Source organism: Podarcis gaigeae (genome assembly GCF_964106915.1).
Source record: "Podarcis gaigeae genome assembly, chromosome: 2".
NCBI classification, from domain to species: Eukaryota; Metazoa; Chordata; class Lepidosauria; order Squamata; family Lacertidae; genus Podarcis; species Podarcis gaigeae.
In genome coordinates this window covers 77,580,775-77,599,732 of record NC_139679.1, presented here as the reverse complement: position 1 = coordinate 77,599,732, position 18,958 = coordinate 77,580,775, and the positions used below count along the sequence as shown (strand labels likewise).

The following is an 18,958-nucleotide window of genomic DNA, read 5'->3' as shown; positions in this document are numbered from 1 at the left end:
CCCTGGGCCAGGTGGTAAGTGGCAGGAAGGAGCAGGGCCCCATACACTCACACAGGAGAGTCCTCCTGGGCAGCAGAGCGCAGCAGTCCTTATGAGGCTTCAGGCCCCGCCCCAGGCCAGATGGTGAGTGGCAGGAAGGAGCAGGGCCCTCAGACACTCACACGCAGGAGAGTCCTCCTGGGCAGCCGAGCGCAGCAGTCCTTATGAGGCTTCAGGCCCCGCCCCAGGCCAGATTGTGAGTGGCAGGAAGGAGCAGGGAGTCCTCCTGGGCAGCCGAGCGCAGCAGTCCTTATGAGGCTTCAGGCCCCACCCCAGGCCAGATGGTGAGTGGCAGGAAGGAGCAGGGCCCTCAGACACTCACACGCAGGAGAGTCCTCCTGGGCAGCAGAGTCCAGCAGTCCTTATGAGGCTTCAGGCCCCACCCCAGGCCAGATGGTGAGTGGCAGGAAGGAGCAGGGCCCTCAGACACTCACATACAGGAGAGTCCTCCTGGGCAGCCGAGCGCAGCAGTCCTTATGAGGCTTCAGGCCCCGCCCCAGGCCAGATGGTGAGTGGCAGGAAGGAGCAGGGCCCTCAGACACTCACACGCAGGAAGGGTAGAAGGGTAAGCCAGCAGTATAGTGCAAGTTTGACACCTTCTGTATTACTACAGAAGTAGAGAACCCTATTCTTGGCCTCCTTGGCATCAGCAGCATGACTGACTCATGTGCCTTCAGATCTTAGTTTTCCCTAATGTTGAAGAGAATTTGGAGTAGCCTTAACTCATGCAGAGATCAACATAGGACATTCGAATTTCTGCCAAATTGCAGTTTCTCTTAATGGTCACCTTTCATTGATTTATTATGTACTATATATAGAAAAAATCATTGCAATTTGATCATATTTTAGTCCTATATTTGAGTATTTTCTACTTATTTTATCTATTAATAAAACATTTTCTTTTTTCTGAACCAGTGTAACAAAAATGTTTCAGCTATTGTTACGGACCTTAGCATTGTGATAGAATCTGACGAATATTTGGATTTAAGCAAGCTTGTATCAAGGTAAGACTTCTACTAATATATAGAGGAATATCTTTCTTTGCTTTGGACAATGTCAGTTACACACAACATATAGTATGTTCCAAGTCCCACTGAGTTCAGTGAGACATTCAGCTACGTGGTAAAGTAAGGCAATGAATCCCTTTTAGCCCAAGGGGTAACTTTTATTCCCTTGAGGGTAATTTTCCAGGGGCCATATGTCAGTGGTTGGTGGGGCCAGCATCAACAGATGTGGCTCATAGTTTAGCAGACTACATTCCAGTGGTGCGTCTATACACTTATCTATTCAGGTAACAAAAAGGCACTATCCCAGTCAAAGGACACATTCCACCCAGGGAAAAGCATTTCACACTGGGCAGGTGACTGGGCCTGGGGAGAGGATGTATGGCCTAGGGAGAGTCCTGAGGGTGGAATAGGGAGGGCTATATTCAGCCCCTGGGCTTGATGTCCCTCACGCACATGTGGTATAAAATTGCTATCTTAATTAAATTGCTGGCATATATGGTTATACAACATAATACAGCTTTTATGTTTGAGAATGAACTACCTTATTCTAAAGGTGCACCAATCTGCGATTTGGGAATCACTCACCTGCAGTGTCTCTGCCTTAGGTTCAGCTTCAGTCTATCAGCCCTTGTCTAGCCCACCACTGCTGCCAGGCACGGGTTCAGCTTGTGCCTACCTGCTCCTGACTCAGTTTTAATGGAGAAACAGTCTTGGTGGCATCAGCACAGTGATGACATTGTACCCCAGACTTCCCAGTGACTGCTCCCAATGGCTTCATACTGATGCTAAACAACCCTGGAAATTTTTTTAAGAGTGCTTTCTGGTACCCTGCAACTATGTTGCCAGATTATAGGCACATAGTTTCCCAATGCCATTTTCTGAGACATGCCATGCAAGTATGTATCTGCCATATGCTGAAGGGGAACCTTTTCTTCTTGGCTTTTGACAGCTGATACACATATTTTCAGTATCTACCCTATTTGTTGACTGTAATTTGTTTTAAACTGATGTTTAAGGGGAGGAGAGAAGTCAAACTGAGTATGTATTGATTTACATGTGATTATTGGAAAACTGAAAACTAAAAACTTAATAATAATAATGATGATGATGTATTTTAAAATTGCTGAAATGCACCCTGGAAACTTATAGGTGAAGGGCACATAAGAAATTAGAGAAAAAATAATATGTAAGAACAAAACCGCCATAAAACAGTGCTTCCAATCCCCAGCTCATAGAGATGGTCCAGGAGGATACCATGGTCAGTGGTATGAAAGGCTGCTGAGACTTATAACAGGAGCAGCAGGATTTCAGTTCCCCATCGCTACTTGAGAAAAGGTCATTTGTCAGGGCAACCAAGGCCAAGTCTGGAACAAAACCATGCCTGAACCCAGACTGGAATGTGTCCAGATAGTTTCCTCTAAAAGTACCTGAAGAGGAATTGCTGCCACACTCACAAATACTTTATATGTAAGATGTTCATAGGTTAGAGAACTTATCATGTGAGTTTTTTTTAACTCTTCTTTCCTTTCCCTTTAAAATAACCGCAGAAATGGGGGTAGTGACAGTCAAATAGGAGGTTTGTGTAGGGAAATCAAGTGTTAGAAATATGATTTAGTCCTGGTCCAGTGAATTGTGGGGAATCACTATGGGCATGTTTCTAGAAGCAATTCTTAAAGTCAAGGGAGTCACTACAGCATCCCTTGCCTTTGAGAATTGCTGCTCAAAATACACCCGAGGAAGGCTTTCTCTCCCCCTCCCCCAGTAACAACAGCAGGCTTGGAATAAATAATATTTACAAGCGCATAGTTCCCTCCTCCTCTCCCTTTCAAATCAAACCAAATAGAAGTCAAAAGCAAACACAAAACCCTCAATATGGCTATTTTTATTTTTTAACTATTTAGATCCTTTAGAAACATGCTTGGCCGTAAAATTAAGGTAAAGATAAATGAAAAAAAAAAGAAAAGCTCAGCATCTTTGCAGTACATAAATGTAGGTTTTCTTGTCAGGATTTCTATTTCAGCATGTGGTATTTCCCTGAGCCTAACTGATCTTGAATTTCTCTGCTGGTTGCAGTACATTTGACTCTTTCTCTTCATCTGTGGAAATAGGCAGTGGCAGCTCAGAAGTTCTGCCCAATTCTGAGAGCAACATAAAAAGTGGCAGCCAATGTTTAGTATAATCTGTTGTATGGGTCACACAAAGTGATTTACTGTGTTGATTTCATGCAGTAACAGTTTTCATATGTATATAGTGCCTATTGATATTTAGCAAACCAGACTGGGTTTACTTTGGCATACCAGCTCTTGCCTAACATAATTGATGTGGCACATTCACCAAAATAATGATGGGAAAGAGTTTCCCCCCAAAAAATCTTATAAACGAGTGTTTGGCTTTCATGCTAGATTTGATTGTTATATCATCATCACACAACTAACTCATTGCGTAATTATTTCAAAAGCTGCTTTCTTGATGCAGTATGAAGCATTTAAACTTGACTTTTGCCTACCAGCCAACTGAAATTTGAGTCCATCAGTAGTGTGCCAAAAGTGAATATTAAATCACATCTGGATCCAATTAAGCACTGAAAGACTCTTACATTTGTAGGTAGTGGAGGAGGGTAAAATATGAAGCATTTTTTGCCATAACTGGAAGGGTCACTGCTTTTGACCCCCCCCCCCCCCCCCCAGTATGGGTGCAAAAATGTAATCATGCTTTGGTACTCTAAAAACCTTTTTTTTTTTTTGTAAGACTTAATGTAGAATCCAACAATTCTGAAACATTTCCTTGTCCAACATCATTAAAAGTTATCACACGTAGCTTGTGGTTCATAAGTTGTTGTTTTTTGCATGTGTTACAATTTTCTTTTAACAACTTCATTTTCATGTGACTGTAAACAGTGGTTTAGCGTGACTTGCACAATTTGCAGTGATCCTTTGGCTTATATGTTCCCACCTCTCAAATGGCTGGCGATCTTCAGAAGCATTTTATTTTTTTGTTCACCTTAATCAATTTCAGGAGTTCCTGATGGAACTCGTTAGATTAATCCTGCCCAGAGTTTGTTGGTGATGGTAGGGCTTGAAAATATGTGCTTTTAACATTTATTCTTTTTTAGGTAAAGGTAAAGGTACCCCTTAGCAGTTCGAAAGCACCTCCGGGTGCAAGTAGATAAATAGGGACCGCTTACCAGCGGGAAGGTAAACGGCGTTTCTGTGTGCGGCTCTGGCTCGCCACAGCAGCGATGTCACGCTGGCCACGTGACCCGGAAGTGTCTCCGGACAGCGCTGGCCCCTGGCCTCTTAAGTGAGATGGGCGCACAACCCCAGAGTCTGTCAAGACTGGCCCGTACGGGCAGGGGTACCTTTACCTTTACCTTTAAAGGTACCCCTGCCCGAACGGGCCAGTCTTGACAGACTCTAGGGTTGTGCGCTCATCTCACTTTAGAGGCCGGGAGCCAGCGCTGTCCGCAGACACTTCCGGGTCACGTGGCCAGCGTGACAAGCTGCTCTGGTGAACCGGCACCAGAGCAGCACATGGAAACGCCGTTTACCTTCCCGCTATAAAGCGGTCCCTGTTTATCTACTTGCACCCAGGGGTGCTTTCGAACTGCTAGGTTGGCAGGTGCTGGGACCGAGCAATGGGAGCACACCCCGCCGCGGGGATTCGAACCGCTGACCTTTCGATCGGCAAGTCCTAGGCGCTGAGGCTTTTACCCACAGCGCCACCCGCGTCCCTTGTATTCTTTGTTAGATATGAGTAAAAGTGCCTGTGGTCTCTTCCCTGCCTTCCCACTCCATCATTGCTGCTGGAAGCTTGACAATCATGAGATGGTAGGGAATGGAGCTGCCAGGCAGAGTGAGTAGGGTGTGTGAGGTCTGTGAAAGTGTCAGTGACAGTTTCTTAACCAAGCAAGCAGATTAATTTTCAGCAACCCTTCACTTGTATCTGTGTAGGCGAGTGTGCAGCATTCGTGGAGCAATGCAATTAAGAATTAAACCAGGATATGGAACACAGATGTAATTACAAATCACAGTTAATGCAAACTGAGTTTTACAAAGCAACTGCAAACTGTAATCTACAGTACTGGTTTGTTGGCCCCAAATTATGGTTTCAGATGTACAAACAAATTATAGTGAAGCTAAACAAACTATGGATTAACATTGCATCCAAATCAGGAGTAAGCCTCTCAAGATCTGTTTAAAACAGTACAACAAATCACCCTAAACAGAAGATACACAAAATGATGTGGTATTTGGTTTGAACAGCTTTAGCAAGTTCTTTCCAACACAGGGCCTAAAGATAATCTAATGATGATCTAAAGATTAAAAAATAAATAAATTATAAATGTATTTTTGTAAGGGGGATGGAAATATTTTTTAATGGCATAATGTTGTTTTCTAGAGTTGAAGAGAGTGGGAATCTCTTGCTGTTCTTCAAATGTCTCTCCTATTTCACTGAGTGGTGTGATCATCGGAAACGCACTTTGACCCATTTCAAGGTAGTGTTTTGAAAAGTTATGCTTTCTTTTAAACCTTCCTTTTTCTCTGTTAACCAGCTTCATTATGAAACAAGAGAAAACTGAATTACATTGGTTTTTGAAATATGGGTTAATTTAAATGGTACTGCAAGTTTGGGGGAAAATATAAATTCATGGTTGTTTGGTTCTGTGCTATTTTAAAAATCTCAGTCCCTCAAAAATAATGTTTTATGATTGTGTGGACTGCCGAGTTGAAACTTTTCACTGTCTTGTCTGTTGAGGTTCTGGGAGAGTCAAGAGCATTGTGTGGTTGGTAGGCTGACAAGACTCCTCATCTGTAAGTCTGAACTATTAGTCACAGATTCAGAGTTTGGTAACTCTGGAATTGTCATAGAAGAGGACTGGGGACTGGGTCACAACAATTTGAGGATTCCCCCAATATGCCTATTGAGAGGAGAAGAGTTTAGTGGAGAGCAAATAAAGGGTTCAATTTGTCTGTCATAGAATGTAGTAGGAGGAGTGGCAAATCATGGAATGTAAGAATGAGGAAGATGCTGTGACCAAATAAACTTTCAATCTACCTGGCTGTAGGTGGAGATTAAAAGTGCTCAAACAAGGAAAGGATTGAGGTAATAAAATGGAAGTGAGCTTTGGTGCCATTGCCCAACCACATATTTTGCCAAAGACAAACTATGTATTACCATCTTTGCCCAGTCATAGAAGACCATTTACTTACAAAGGAATAGTGAAGTATGTCCTCTTTCTTACTTTTTCTTTCTGATGGTTTGTATTATTAGACATGTTAGAATTTTAGTCAATAGGTAACACACACAAACTAAAAACAAACAGTAATCTCTAAAGATTTTGCCATGTAAATGAGATTGGATACATAGTACAATTAAAGCAGAATAGCTAGAGCAGAGCTTAATAGCTGTAAAAATATTCAATACTAGTGAATAATTAAATCAGAAAAGAACATATCTGGTATGAAAAAAAGAGAATGCATAATTTACTGATAAAGAAGGTACTTCTGAAGAAGTCTTCAGCTGACATGCACAAAGTTGGACAATTATATTCAAACCAGCCCAAATTACTTCTGTTTTGAGATAAGGGTTTAAACTCTGGCTGATCACAACACAGATGCCACAATCTAAAAATAGTCATGTGGTGGCTTGAGGAGAGTGATATATTAAATACAATAACAATTCACAGTTATTGCTTATTCTTACTGCAAAGTACTATGCATGATTGGGTAGAATCAAGTTCCACAGAGCTCAATAGGACTAACTTAGAATTGTGCATAAGATTGTGGTTGTCTGTAAATACCTATTTGAATTGTATAGGACTGTACTTAATATTACCAAAATTGATGCATTTCCCTTCTAAGTACATTGACAGCTTAAAGAGTGTCAATAAGGTGCATTATGAATTGTTCAGTTATTAATATTCTTCAGGGTTTTTCAGATAATGAGTAATTGTTTTTTGGTAACAGTGTTCAATGCAGAGACTATGTTGCATGGTATCTTTTAAGCAATATTAATATTGCCAAGCATGAGTTTCAGGTGCTGACTATTTCTGCTTCAGAAATCTAAACAACTCAATCTGACTGGTCTCATTCACATGATGAAATCCTGGCTTAATAATCTAGGATTTGTATGCGGTTCGTGCACCTTTACACAGACCCTTTGCTTTCTCTTCTCACTTCCGTTTCTGTGAGTGGAAAAGCAAACTAAGAAGTTGCCAACTTTAAACAATGGGAAACTTCCTCAGATCTTTTTGTAGGTTTAAAGATTAAAGATGAAAAACTGTTTGTTGCCTCCATTTTATCCCCAATATATTGTGTCCTACTTTGCCATTAGACAAAAAACTGGTGTCTTAAATCCAGCTACTTTATGTTTGCTAGAAAATAACAAAAGTTTATTCTGTTTCAGCAAAGTCTGTCTCATTTCTCCCATGTTGTGCATTATGTGTTTCCTATATAAAACACATTAGACTGGTCACATGAGAATGCTACCCATTCTCTCTACATCAGCTGATTATTCTCCACACAGTGTTAAAGCATTTTAAAAAAAACTTTATTCTTTTGAAATACAGGCAACCCCCCATTTATGTGGGGGTTACGTTCCGAGGTACTGCATGTGTCAGTGAAATAGTGCATATTTGAAAAAACAGTTGAAAACAAAAGCCTGCAAACACCCTGTTCCCCACCGTTTCCCCATTCTGCCCCTTTTTGTGATTTTTTGGGCCACTTTCGGGTTCAGCGTGATGTGCATTTACATGGCCATGCACATATTGAATGCACATAGATGGGGCATTGCCTGTAGATTGGTTCCCTTGAAAAAAGAATACGTTACTGGTTTTATATTTGAGTCTAAGTTCTAGAAATAAAAAAGGCTCAGGCTTATTAAATCAGAAGGTGCAATTTCACCAAGTTAAGGTAGAAGTTATAACGGCTAAAAGTGTTGAATATACATATGTGAAGATATTAGCATGGAAAGACAAATTGAAACCGTGATAAAATGGTAATCTTTACCTACTTTTTACCATTTTCAGTTTTGTTAATAATTAAAAGTATGTGCCTATAGGCAAGGTTTTCAGGCACATAAAAGCATTGGGGTACTTTCCCAAGATGACTGGGTTGCCATCCATTCTTATGATATCCATGCGTTGCCGAACATAACGGGTCTGATTGTTCCCTTTGCAGAATGTTTCATCTGTGATGCTGGTTATGTTGTTGAACTGCAAATCAAAACAGTGAACTTGAAAAATCTGAAGATCCAATGCTAGTTAAAAGATATACTAGTTTGATGTTTTCTTTCATTGAAATCTTATTCAATACTTCTCTCTATAGCACTATAATGATTTCTGTTATAAATATGTACATTGTATATAGGACATGGTTTTTCCAAACTCCTTACACTAACGTTTGGTTCCTTCATGGCTCTTCCTATACAACATTGTTTGTCTATTGCATGGTATTCTGCCCTGAAAATTTCTTCTTTACATGAAGAAAAATAAAACTTGCAGATTCCTATAGATTACAAATGGGAGTCCCTACACTACAGTAACTTATCCCTTCCGAAGAATCTGTAAGTTACCAGAGAACAGTATTCTTTATTGGGCAGGTTGCTGTTTCCCTTGCTTAGGCTTTCAATTCACAGCTTCTATTTTATTTTATTTTATTTATTAACTTAATTTATAAACCACCTTTCTGATGAAGTATTTTAAAATACAAAAATGAAACAAAAAAATGTAAAGCTGAGTTCTCTTGGGTCATTGGTAGTGTGTGTATACACACACACACACACACACACACACACACACACACACAAATATTTCTTTGTGCAACAGCAACAAAATGTTTTCAGACCTGAAGATTCAGAGTACGCAGGCTCTCTGGCAAGTTAAGTGGGACAGACTCGAGTAAATTGTGTCCTAGGTCGAGAAATGACAAGTTGGTCAGCTTCTGTAAAAGAGAAACAGAAAAGGAGGGGAAAAGAAACTGTTTTACAAGCAGTTTAAACATGATAAGTGGTTACTAATTGGATCTATTGATAGGGATTGGGCTATTAAGTTGTGTTGAAAGATGTTTGAAGCCTGTAGTATAAATAAATATATTACTTAATCTAAAAAGAATAACACATTTTTAAAAAAGTGATCTCCTTCAGTTCTTTTGGGCCAACACCAATATGATAGATACTGTAGATGCGGAGAGAGGAGCATGAAGAGAATCAAAGATTCCACTGGGCATATATAAGCCATTCAGCATGCCAAAATTAATGAATTAAATCCCAGCTTATTTATGCTACTTTACCTCTTCTCCTTTTCATAACATTAATTCTGAACAACTTGTTTTTGGATATTTTGAGCAAAAAATGGTGAAATGCTATGTAGCATGGTGGGCTGCTATGTTAAGAAACAAGATGACAGCCCTCTTGGGGATGCAAAACTAGTTGTATGGTCCCATGCCATATTGTATTGAAGAAGTAGAAAAGCTTCCCAAAGCATAAACTATAAACTACAGGACAAATCTTGGGTATAGTTCTTAGATAGTCTGAAGAGCTAAACCACAAGATTGGGTTCGGACGACGTGCACACACCAGGCCATGGCTCACTGTAGCACAGCAGCAAAACAACTGAGGAGGAACCAAGTGGCCAAGATGTTCTCTCAGGGAGCGTACATGTTGCACTAAGCCATGGTTTGGCTTAGCATGACATAGAAATCAATTGTAATAATAAATTTTATTACCTTGAAAGCGTTTGCTTTAATTCCTCTGCTTTTAATAAAGTTATTGTTTGCTTTCAGTGAAGTTAGCTTTGGAGGCAAAGCTGGAAGCTTGGCAAGTCTATTATCAGCAAGTGAAAGTTCTTCTAATAATACTAGTTTTGCAAAGGTCCCATCTTCAATATCTTGTATCATATTTCCAGTCAAATCTATTCTTTTCAGTGTGGCTAAAAAAGAAGAAAGAAAGAAAAGATAGGCTCTGATGCTTTTTGTAAGCAATCACCTGCTAAGTCCCTAGTAAAGTGTTGCTGCATAGTAGGCTGTGCTGTGCAACCTAGTTATGGAGTCCTGGGTATTGCGCTGATAATTTTTCTCCTCGGGAGAGCTTCAAATAAACTAAGCTTGCCTTCAATGTCCTCCAATGTTCTTCCTTTACAGTGGCAGCACCAATTGTAAATGTCTAATTCATTCTTTTAAGCACTAGCCTGGTAACCACAGATGACCAGGAATTTCATGCAACTGAGTGAGCAGACTAGTGCAAGGGAGTGCTCATTCCTCTTCTGTGCACATGGGCTGTCAGGGAAGAGAAGCCCCCCACCACTACACTCAGTAATAAAAGTGCACAAACAGGCTCACCTCCTCAGCTGTTATCTCTCTTTTACCACTTAATCAAATGATTGCTCTGCAGCCCTCTGAGGAGCTGGGTGGTTGGCTCAGTAGGAAGGTTTAAACCACAGCACTAAAGCTACTTTATTTTTTTTATCCCTTTTTGCTGTGATTTTGGCATTTGATCAGGCTGCTCAAGGGTACCCAGTGTCTGCTTCCTGCCAGCTTACACAATGTTGTCCTGCTAATCTATGAGCATGTATTCTTTTTTTGGTCTTCCTCCTAGAGTAGCACTGTGTTCAACTTACAGAAAGGAGTTCTAGGATTAATCCTTTCTCATTCAGTGGGCATTGTTCAAGGAAAGTACTATGCTGTTTTATCTTATTTCTAGGGTTGTCATTGATGAAGAAATATTAATTAATTAATTAATCAATCAATTAAATACTTAATTAACCATACATGTATATGCATATGAAGAAAATGGTACTGCTGAAGATTAAAATGTTCTTTCTTAGTTGTTATCTAGGTCTGACTTTGTGGCCACAGGAATCATGTAAAGAGATAGTCCCTTGTGTGGGAAAGGATTGCTTCTTCCAGGATGGTGATTCATACAATACCTGTGGTTATTTATCTGAAAAAATAAGTTTTAAAAATAAGAATAATAAATGAATTGAACTTAAAAAGAATAGAGTGATCTTGGTCAGTGTTTATTTGTTTACTAATATAGATGGTTGCAGTTAAAATGTTATGAATGAGATGTAATTCACCTTCAGTAGTAGTAGTAAATGGACATGAATTTAAAGGTAATGAAATGTATTTTTAATGTTTTACCCAAACCTTTAGTATAGTCAAGAAGTATGGTATGTAGTTTTAAATCAAGTATATACTTACGAATTTCAGCAAAATCAGATACTTTCAGCTTCTTGATTTTGTTGAAACGTGCATAAAGATAGCCAGTTTCTTTTGGCAGAGCTGGAACACTTTCCATATCTGTTTCTTCACAGTAAACTGAACCACTTAAACAAACACACAGCAGACAAGTAGCCAAATCTGAAATAAGATAATTTTGTTTCTATGTAAGTGGAATGTTGGACGGTTGATTGTCTGTCAGTCCTAGTGGCACACTTTGTGGGGCATAAATGCTATATTCAAATTGTCTTACATGCATTTTGCAGACATTAGGATATGGAAACATTTTTTTACTCATATCACATGAGGCCTTCGGACAGTTTTGAATTTAGTGTCAGTCAACAGAATTTTTTACATAGCACTTTATTCAAACAGACTTGACCTAGTAAATTTTAGAATTTAGATTTCTAAAGCATAGAAACTTACCATATCTTGTAAATTTGAGATAGTGTACGTATTCTTTCTAAAATGTTTTCAACTCCATTTCTTATTGTTGTATGGGTTGAAAATAGATGAAAGGATAACAAATGTAGGTTAACTAGAATTCCAGGTTTAATAGTCAGATCATGAGAAATAGTCTCTATTTTCTTTTTATTTGCTTTAATTGTAATATTTCTCAAACCTTAGGATATTGGAATGAAATTTGATATGACAAATGGGTTCAATCCTCCTCATTTGTTTTCAAGGAGAGGAATTTACTCACTTCACTATTGCCTACAGAGGTACTTCTAGTTACGAACTTCATTCATTCCGGAGGTCCGTTCTTAACTTGAAACTGTTCTTAACTAGAGGTGTGCTTTCGCTAATGGGGCCTCTTGCTGCCACTGTGCCGCTGGCACATGATTTCCATTCTCATCCTGGGGCAAAGTTCTCAACTCGAGGTAACTCTTCCAGGTTAGTGGAGTTTGTAACCTGATGCGTTTGTAACCTGAGGCATTTTTAACTCGAAGTACCACTGTATTTTTGTTCTCCATCCCCTGTTCTTCTGACACTGAGAAACCTTAGTCATGATTCTGAAGCAGCTAGACCCAACATATTGTCAGCACTAACACTGTAGTTGAGAAGTGAAATCTGTTGCTGAGCTTTCTACTTTCTCTGGCATCATTTTTGTCTGGGAAAATGCAACTCTGTGATATCTGTCAGCATGTGCTTGCTGTCTAGGCTTATAAAAAAGTACAATTTTTAAAGCCTGGAGTATGTGAGTGTGTATGCACACAGCTGCCAAAACATGCTTCTCTGACTAGAAGCATTAGAAATAGGGGAGAAGGGGAGACCAGTGCATCTTTCACTTTGTGGTTCATTCAGGGCAATCATTACTTGCTCCAAGCAAGTGGCAAGTTGAATTCTGATGCTTATGTCAGTGTGCATACTTTTTCACATTTTTGGTAACTATTTTGTTTGTTTGGTTTAAGCTTGATATTATACTATAATGTGGTAAAATCTTACCTGTTAAATTTGTTGATCCTTCACTAAGTATCTCTTCATCTCTCTGCATTTGCAGTTCATTTTCGTGGAAAAGGAGCATATCATTGCTTTCCTTATATGTAGGAAGTTATAAAAACACATGCAGGAATTAATATATTATTTTTCAATAGTGGTGGTAAAACCTTTAAAAGTTAATAAACCACATTGTCTGGAACATTTCCTGGAGCACTGGAAACAATCTAGTTTAAAACACACACACCAAAATCTAACATTCAGCAGTACTTCTGGGATAGGGTAACTTCATGTGACACCTCATGTTGAATACAGACAGTTAAATTAAGCAATACTTTGTTATTTCCATTTGCTAGTGGGCAGATCAGATGTCATGTTCCTGGCCCAACAACCATGATTTATTGGATCAGGCATGCACCGCGTGTGAGCTTCTTTCCCTGGCACACCCAGAGAATACAATATAACCTGGCTGGTAGTTTGCTGTGATGACTGAACTGGGAGGTTGTGGGTTTAATGCTCCCTGTAAAGGTAAAGGGACCCCTGACCATTAGGTCCAGTCATGGCCGACTCTAGGGTTGCAGCGCTCATCTCGCTTTATTGGCCGAGGGAGTCGGCATACAGCTTCCGGGTCATGTGGCCAGCATGACTAAGCCGCTTCTGGCGAACCAGAGCAGCACACGGAAACGCCGTTTACCTTCCCACCGGAGCGGTACTTATTTATCTACTTGCACTTTGACATGCTTTCAAACTGCTAGGTTGGCAGGAGCAGGGACCGAGCAATGGGAGCTCACCCTGTCGTGGGGATTCGAACCGCTGACCTACCGATCAGTAAGTCCTAGGCTCTGTGGTTTAACCCACAGCGCCACCCGTGTCCCAGTGCTCCCTGTAACTGGGATCAAACCATGGTTACCAATTCTGTATTGCAATGAACACTCAGACTAATAAGAAGTGGGATGGTGTGTGGAGGCAGTGGCAGGCTGGATGTGGACCAGCAAAGGTGTTGTATGTTCCAATTTCTTGAGTCCAAGAGGTAAACACAGCTTGTTCTGGACAGGATTGCACTCCACTGGAAGGAGCAGGTTGATAGCTTGGGGATACTCCTGGCTCCAGCACTGTTACTTGAGGTCTAAGTGGCCTCTGTGGCTAGGAATGCCTATTTCCAGCTATGGCTTGTTTGCCAGCTATGTCCCCGTTTGGACAGAGATGACTTGGCCACAGTACTCAGTGCTCTGATAACTTCCAGGTTGGATTATTACAGTGCACTCTGGAGCTGCCCTTTAAGATGACTTAGAAACTTGTACTGGTTCAAAATGCAACAGCCAGATTACTGGCTGGGGCTGCCTTTACTACTCATATATAACCCCTGTTCTAAAACAGCTGCATTGGCTGCTAATTCTTTTCTGGGCCCAATTTAAGGTGCTTACGCTAGTATTTAAAGCCCCAAACAATTTAGACCTCAAATATCTGAAAGGCCCCTTGATTCCCTACAGACCCTCCCCAGTGTTAATATTAGCAGAGGGGGCCCTCTTGGTAGTTCCATCAGAATTTTGGAAGTTCAGAATCCTGCCATGGGATCTGCTGGGAAAATGAAATGAGGGAATAAAAGCCTCTCAGATACCACAACAACATTTTGAAGCTGGACAAACAACTGATTGTGTTTTGCCCCATATCATCAGCATTATAGTTGAAACAACTACTGGGACTGAGCTGACCATCCTTTTTGCAACTCCATATTGCTCAGCCATCAAGCAGGATCACCCCTCATCACATCAACTGGGTCCTCTGACCTTTCATTTATTGTTTAAGTATATGAAATATTTATAAACTGCTTAATACAGGCAGTGGCCATTTTATGGGTGACTGATATGTGTGTGACTGTGTACATGTGCATCACACTGAACCTGGAAGCCACCCAAAAACATCACAAAAAGGAACGGGGGCAGAACGGGGTGTTTGCCGGCTTTTTCAGTGGTGTTTCTAATACATGTGATTTCACTTACACACGCAGTGTCTTGGAACGTAACTTGGGAGTTGCCTTATTTAAAAATCTCAGAGCAGCATGACTATGGATAGTTACAGCTATTTCTGTACAACAGTGATGTTTCTGGGATTTTCTTGTGCCTTCAGTTGCATAGGAAATCCCGGTGTGCATTTCCTCAGGAGGATGTCACTGCCCATAGATTGGCAATGGGGCTGCAGCGGAACAATTGGCATATGGGGGGCTTCCTGGCTCCAAGGGGTACTAGTTAAGATGGCTATGTTACCCCAGCATTGAGAGCAGCATGCCTCTGAAAACCAGTTGCTTGTAAGCTTCCCATAGGCATCTTGTTGGCCCTTGGAGAATAGAATGTTGGACAAGCTAGATCTTTGGCAGGGTTTTCCTTATGTAGTCATGTTTTGAAGAGACGTGGAATGGTGGGGGGATCCAACAAGGTGACTTAATTTAATTTACTGTAAACTTGTGAGCAGGGTTTTGTTCTACTGGGTCTTTTTTCCTTCAGGCTTTTTTATAAATAATTATAAATCATACCCCAGTCCCCCTCAAGGTATGCAAATGTGCCACCGAGTTTGGGTATTGCTGCTTTGATGTTTTTCTTGTTCATGAATTAAAAGACAGGGAAATCATAAATGGTATTAAAATATGAGGTGACAAACTATTGTGCTACTTGCAAAAATTCAGGTAAATGTATGGAATATATGAGAAGAGCTTAGGTCTTTGATGCACTTAAATGTTCATTGAGTTAATTTTGTTGTCCATATCCTGTTTGAGTATTATGAATAGAAAAGCAATTTGTCTTTGTTTTAATACCCTTCAGTTGTAACCCCTGTATTTGGTTCTCTTTTAAGTGAAACATTAGCTTCTCCCCATTTAGTACTCTAATCGCTTTGGCTGCCCTTCTTTAACCCCTTTCTCACTTCTTCTTTTCACTATTAAATGTATTACTCATCCTTCACTGAAGGACCAGGGTGGATTATAGCAATCTCAAACATCATTAAACGTATCTTACATTACATGGGCTAGTTTTGCATAAAACAAATTCGCAAGATATGTACTATAAACTGAAGTTCATCTTACTGAAGCGCCATCTACTGGTGCAAAGCACAGTTTACTCTATTTAAAATGTTACACTTTCTCCTTTTTAGGTAAACAATTTTAAAAATAGTAAATAGACATCTTTAAGGAATAAACAGTTAATAACTTAATACATGTGCAGATAATGTAATAATTAAATTGTCACCAACTGTGACAGTTGGTTAGAGCATGGTGCTAATAACGCCAAGGTTTCAGGTTTGATCCACGTATGGGACAACTGCATATTCCTGCATTGCAGGGGGTTGGGCTAGATGATCATCAGGGTCCCTTCCAACTTTATGATTCTATGAATACTGCTGCCCTGGATGAGTTGCACTTCCCTTGAAAGAGCAAGTAGGCAGCATGGGAGTGTTTTTGGCTCCAGCTTTGTCACATGCCCAACCGCAACAACAACATAAATGCTAAAACCTTAAATTTCTTTTTGGCATTGGCTCTGAACATCATGTTATGAGGCTTTGATCCACCATAGGTTTTCTGCATATGTGTACTACATTCTAGACAATATAATTTTAAATACTGATTTATTTATTATTTGTACTTGTAGCCCGCCCATCACTGAATGGTCACAAGGCAGGTATTTAATACTATTGAATAGGGCAGCAAATTGTAAATTCATTAAATGTAGTGGCAGTATATAAGGCTTGTTAAGGTACAATGCTCTGTTTGGGTTTGAATAATTGAGGGTTGTACTGTATAGCTGTTTATCATTTATATAATGCACAAAATTCCTTATAATATATGTTAATGTTGCTCTCATAAAATAGGCCACTGTTAAACCTATTTTACACAAAAGGGATTGGGGGGTTGGGATAAGCCTAAGACTTGTCTAGACCAGAAAATGAGTTCATGATAGATCAATGGACCACACTTGATTTTTTGTATATCAGTGCAGAATGGTCACTCTTTATGATAATGTAACAGATAATTGGTAAAATGTACTTTTGAAATAAAAGGGGAAGAAAGTCATGCATGAAGGCAAACGTGGGCTCACACCCATTGTTTGTGGCCCACATAGGTATGTCACATTGCCCATTCCTATGCACCCAAACAGTTCCACTATGATAAAGGAACAAAATAAAACAATTGTGTGTAACTATATTATGATTTTATTTTGGCTAACTTTACATTATCCTTATTTTTTCCACTTGTTTTCATAATTACCCATGGAACATGCTTGCATGCATAGATGAACACAGAACTTGTCAAATACCTGATTTTTTACTGCATCCTGTGGCTTGTCTTCATAATCCTCCTTAAATATTATGTCTTCATAACTTTGCTTAAATATTGTCTCTTCAAGAGTGGCCAAACCAGGGTCATAAAATGTGGCTGAGTGTTGTTTAGGTGGTGCCAACTTCACCAAGGGCAACAAAAAATAAAAGAAGAGACCAAATTTCTGCAAAGTCTTCATTTTGAGAGGCTGAGGCTTGTATTGAGCTGGAAGGACTAAGCAGAATGATTTCTTTGTGACTGGAAATAAAAAAAGCAATCTCTCAAAACAATATTTAAAGCGTAGAGGTCTAGTTGGCAGTGATTTCTAATGCTTAAGGAACGTAGAAAAATTATTAACTCTTAGCATTCTTTCTATAAATATTTCCAGTGTTAAAAAGTTGACAATGTACAGTGTAGAAAAATAGAAGTACAAATTGATACATTGCAGATTTGTTTTGTGAGTTAAGTGCTGGTAGAAATACATACAAAACATTGTTTTAGATTTTGTATGTATGGTGATGAAATAGTTAAAAGGAACAGGGCTGAGCCCAGACTGGGACTGAAAAGTATTTTTTTCATTGTCTTAAGGACTATTTTGTAGAGCAAACTAAACTTTGAAATATGCAACAAAGTAATAACAATGTATTTAAATATAAAAAATAGCATGCATACAATAGAAAAAAAATACTTTAACTTTTAACATATGTAATCTAGTATATAATAAACTTTTACAATAACTTGTTAAAACTGATAAGATAACTTCTTGGAAGATAACACCTACCGTTTTCGCTGATTGAGATCTCTTGTGTGACTGTTTCAATATGGTTTTCTCTTCATTAATTCCAAATGGCTAGACAAGAGTGAGATTATTTTCAGCAGTCTGAAATGATACTACTACAAAAACTGTCAAACTTTAAAAGCACCTTCTGTGGGGTAAATAAGGCTGGGTCAGCATGCAGTCTTGAATGCAAAATGATAAATCAGTCCTGCTCGACTAATATATTGGAAAATATTCAACTTAATATGTTAATATAGTTGCTCTTATCGTTCAAAGCTTTAACTGGACCAACTGCAGTTTCATGCAATAAAGACAAGCAAAGTCATATGCTTCTCATTTAGTTTAGCATTTAATGGAAGACAAAGGAGCTGACTTCCGTTTCAGTTTAGGCATACGCATTCCACTTTTTTTGTGCAGTTAAAACTTGCAACTCAAGATACACACAGAGGAAATTCAAGCTTTTAGTTTGCAGTTTAGTTGGTTGTAGGTTTTGAAAATCTTGAGAGCATTCCAACCTTAACAGCTCATTACAGAAAACAGTGTGATGTATATTCACTGAAAATACAGTTTGTAATAGAAGCAGATTTGCATATGAAAATGACATATGACAGAAAGTGCATATGGCAGAAAAATTACATTTCATTGAAAAATAATTCAGATTCATGTCTTGATATGAAAAGTGTTTCCTATGTTTTATACCTCTTAAAAGAAGGGAAATCTTTCAGTTTTATACACAGCCAGCGAAGATAAACAGAACCTAAATGTACAAACAGCATTTATTGTTGAAAGACATCACTGCTGAAACTGTCTGTGCTTTGGTATGTTACTTTTAGCTGGGACTCCAAATAGAAGATGCATCAGCTGAGAATATTTTCATTTGGATTAGTTTTGTAAGCCCAAAGCTATGTTGTTGTAGAATGTTTATTGCTCCAAGAAAAGCCAAAGTTCAGACACCAGCTGTTTGCTGTGGAACGCCATCTCAGTTGGAGTTGGATGCTTTGCTTTAAGTACATCTGCTGGTTTACAGTCTTCATTTGAAACTTGATCCATTCTGAACATAAATGTTTCCCCTGAATTCACTGTGCAGATGGAAAATAATGGTAGCAAAACTGAAAATCAGTGCATGTTATATTAAAACACTATGTGTCCTGTTAATATTAATACTGAGGCACCAGAA

The 18,958-nt window shown here is 39.3% G+C and overlaps 2 protein-coding genes across 4 annotated transcripts in view; one reads left to right on the top strand and one right to left on the bottom strand.

Moving 5' to 3' along the window:
• Positions 1 to 18,958, top strand: part of CENPP (centromere protein P) — a 165,977-nt gene that overhangs the window by 12,923 nt on the left and 134,096 nt on the right. For both annotated transcript variants that reach the window (XM_083726869.1, XM_083726870.1), the window contains exons 5-6: positions 955 to 1,043; positions 5,445 to 5,541. In XM_083726869.1, the coding sequence (XP_083582995.1) occupies positions 955 to 1,043; positions 5,445 to 5,541 (186 nt within the window). The remainder of the gene's footprint in view (positions 1 to 954; positions 1,044 to 5,444; positions 5,542 to 18,958) is intronic.
• On the bottom strand, positions 5,046 to 18,322 carry OGN (osteoglycin). Of its 2 annotated transcripts, none has more exons than XM_083726867.1 (7): positions 17,785 to 18,322; positions 17,002 to 17,261; positions 12,707 to 12,797; positions 11,243 to 11,401; positions 9,770 to 9,972; positions 8,891 to 8,986; positions 5,046 to 8,259 (listed from the first exon to the last, which is right to left on the bottom strand). In XM_083726867.1, the coding sequence occupies exons 2-7, from the start codon at positions 17,200 to 17,202 to the stop codon at positions 8,086 to 8,088; spliced, it is 924 nt and encodes a 307-aa protein (XP_083582993.1). In that variant the 5' UTR covers positions 17,203 to 17,261; positions 17,785 to 18,322; the 3' UTR covers positions 5,046 to 8,085. The 2 variants fall into 2 exon arrangements, with proteins under 2 accessions (XP_083582993.1, XP_083582994.1); XM_083726868.1 differs by having other exon boundaries at positions 17,002 to 17,237; positions 17,785 to 18,104.

Coding starts and splice junctions, on each gene's coding strand:
- OGN (XM_083726867.1), bottom strand. CDS start 17,202: ATGAAGACTTTGCAGAAATTTGGTCTCTTCTTTTATTTTTTGTTGCCC. Junction 11,402..12,706: donor AGGATCAACAAATTTAACAG/GTAAGATTTTAC, acceptor ATCTTATTTCAG/ATTTGGCTACTTGTCTGCTG. Junction 8,260..8,890: donor TGCGTACTCTGAATCTTCAG/GTCTGAAAACAT, acceptor TTTGATTTGCAG/TTCAACAACATAACCAGCAT.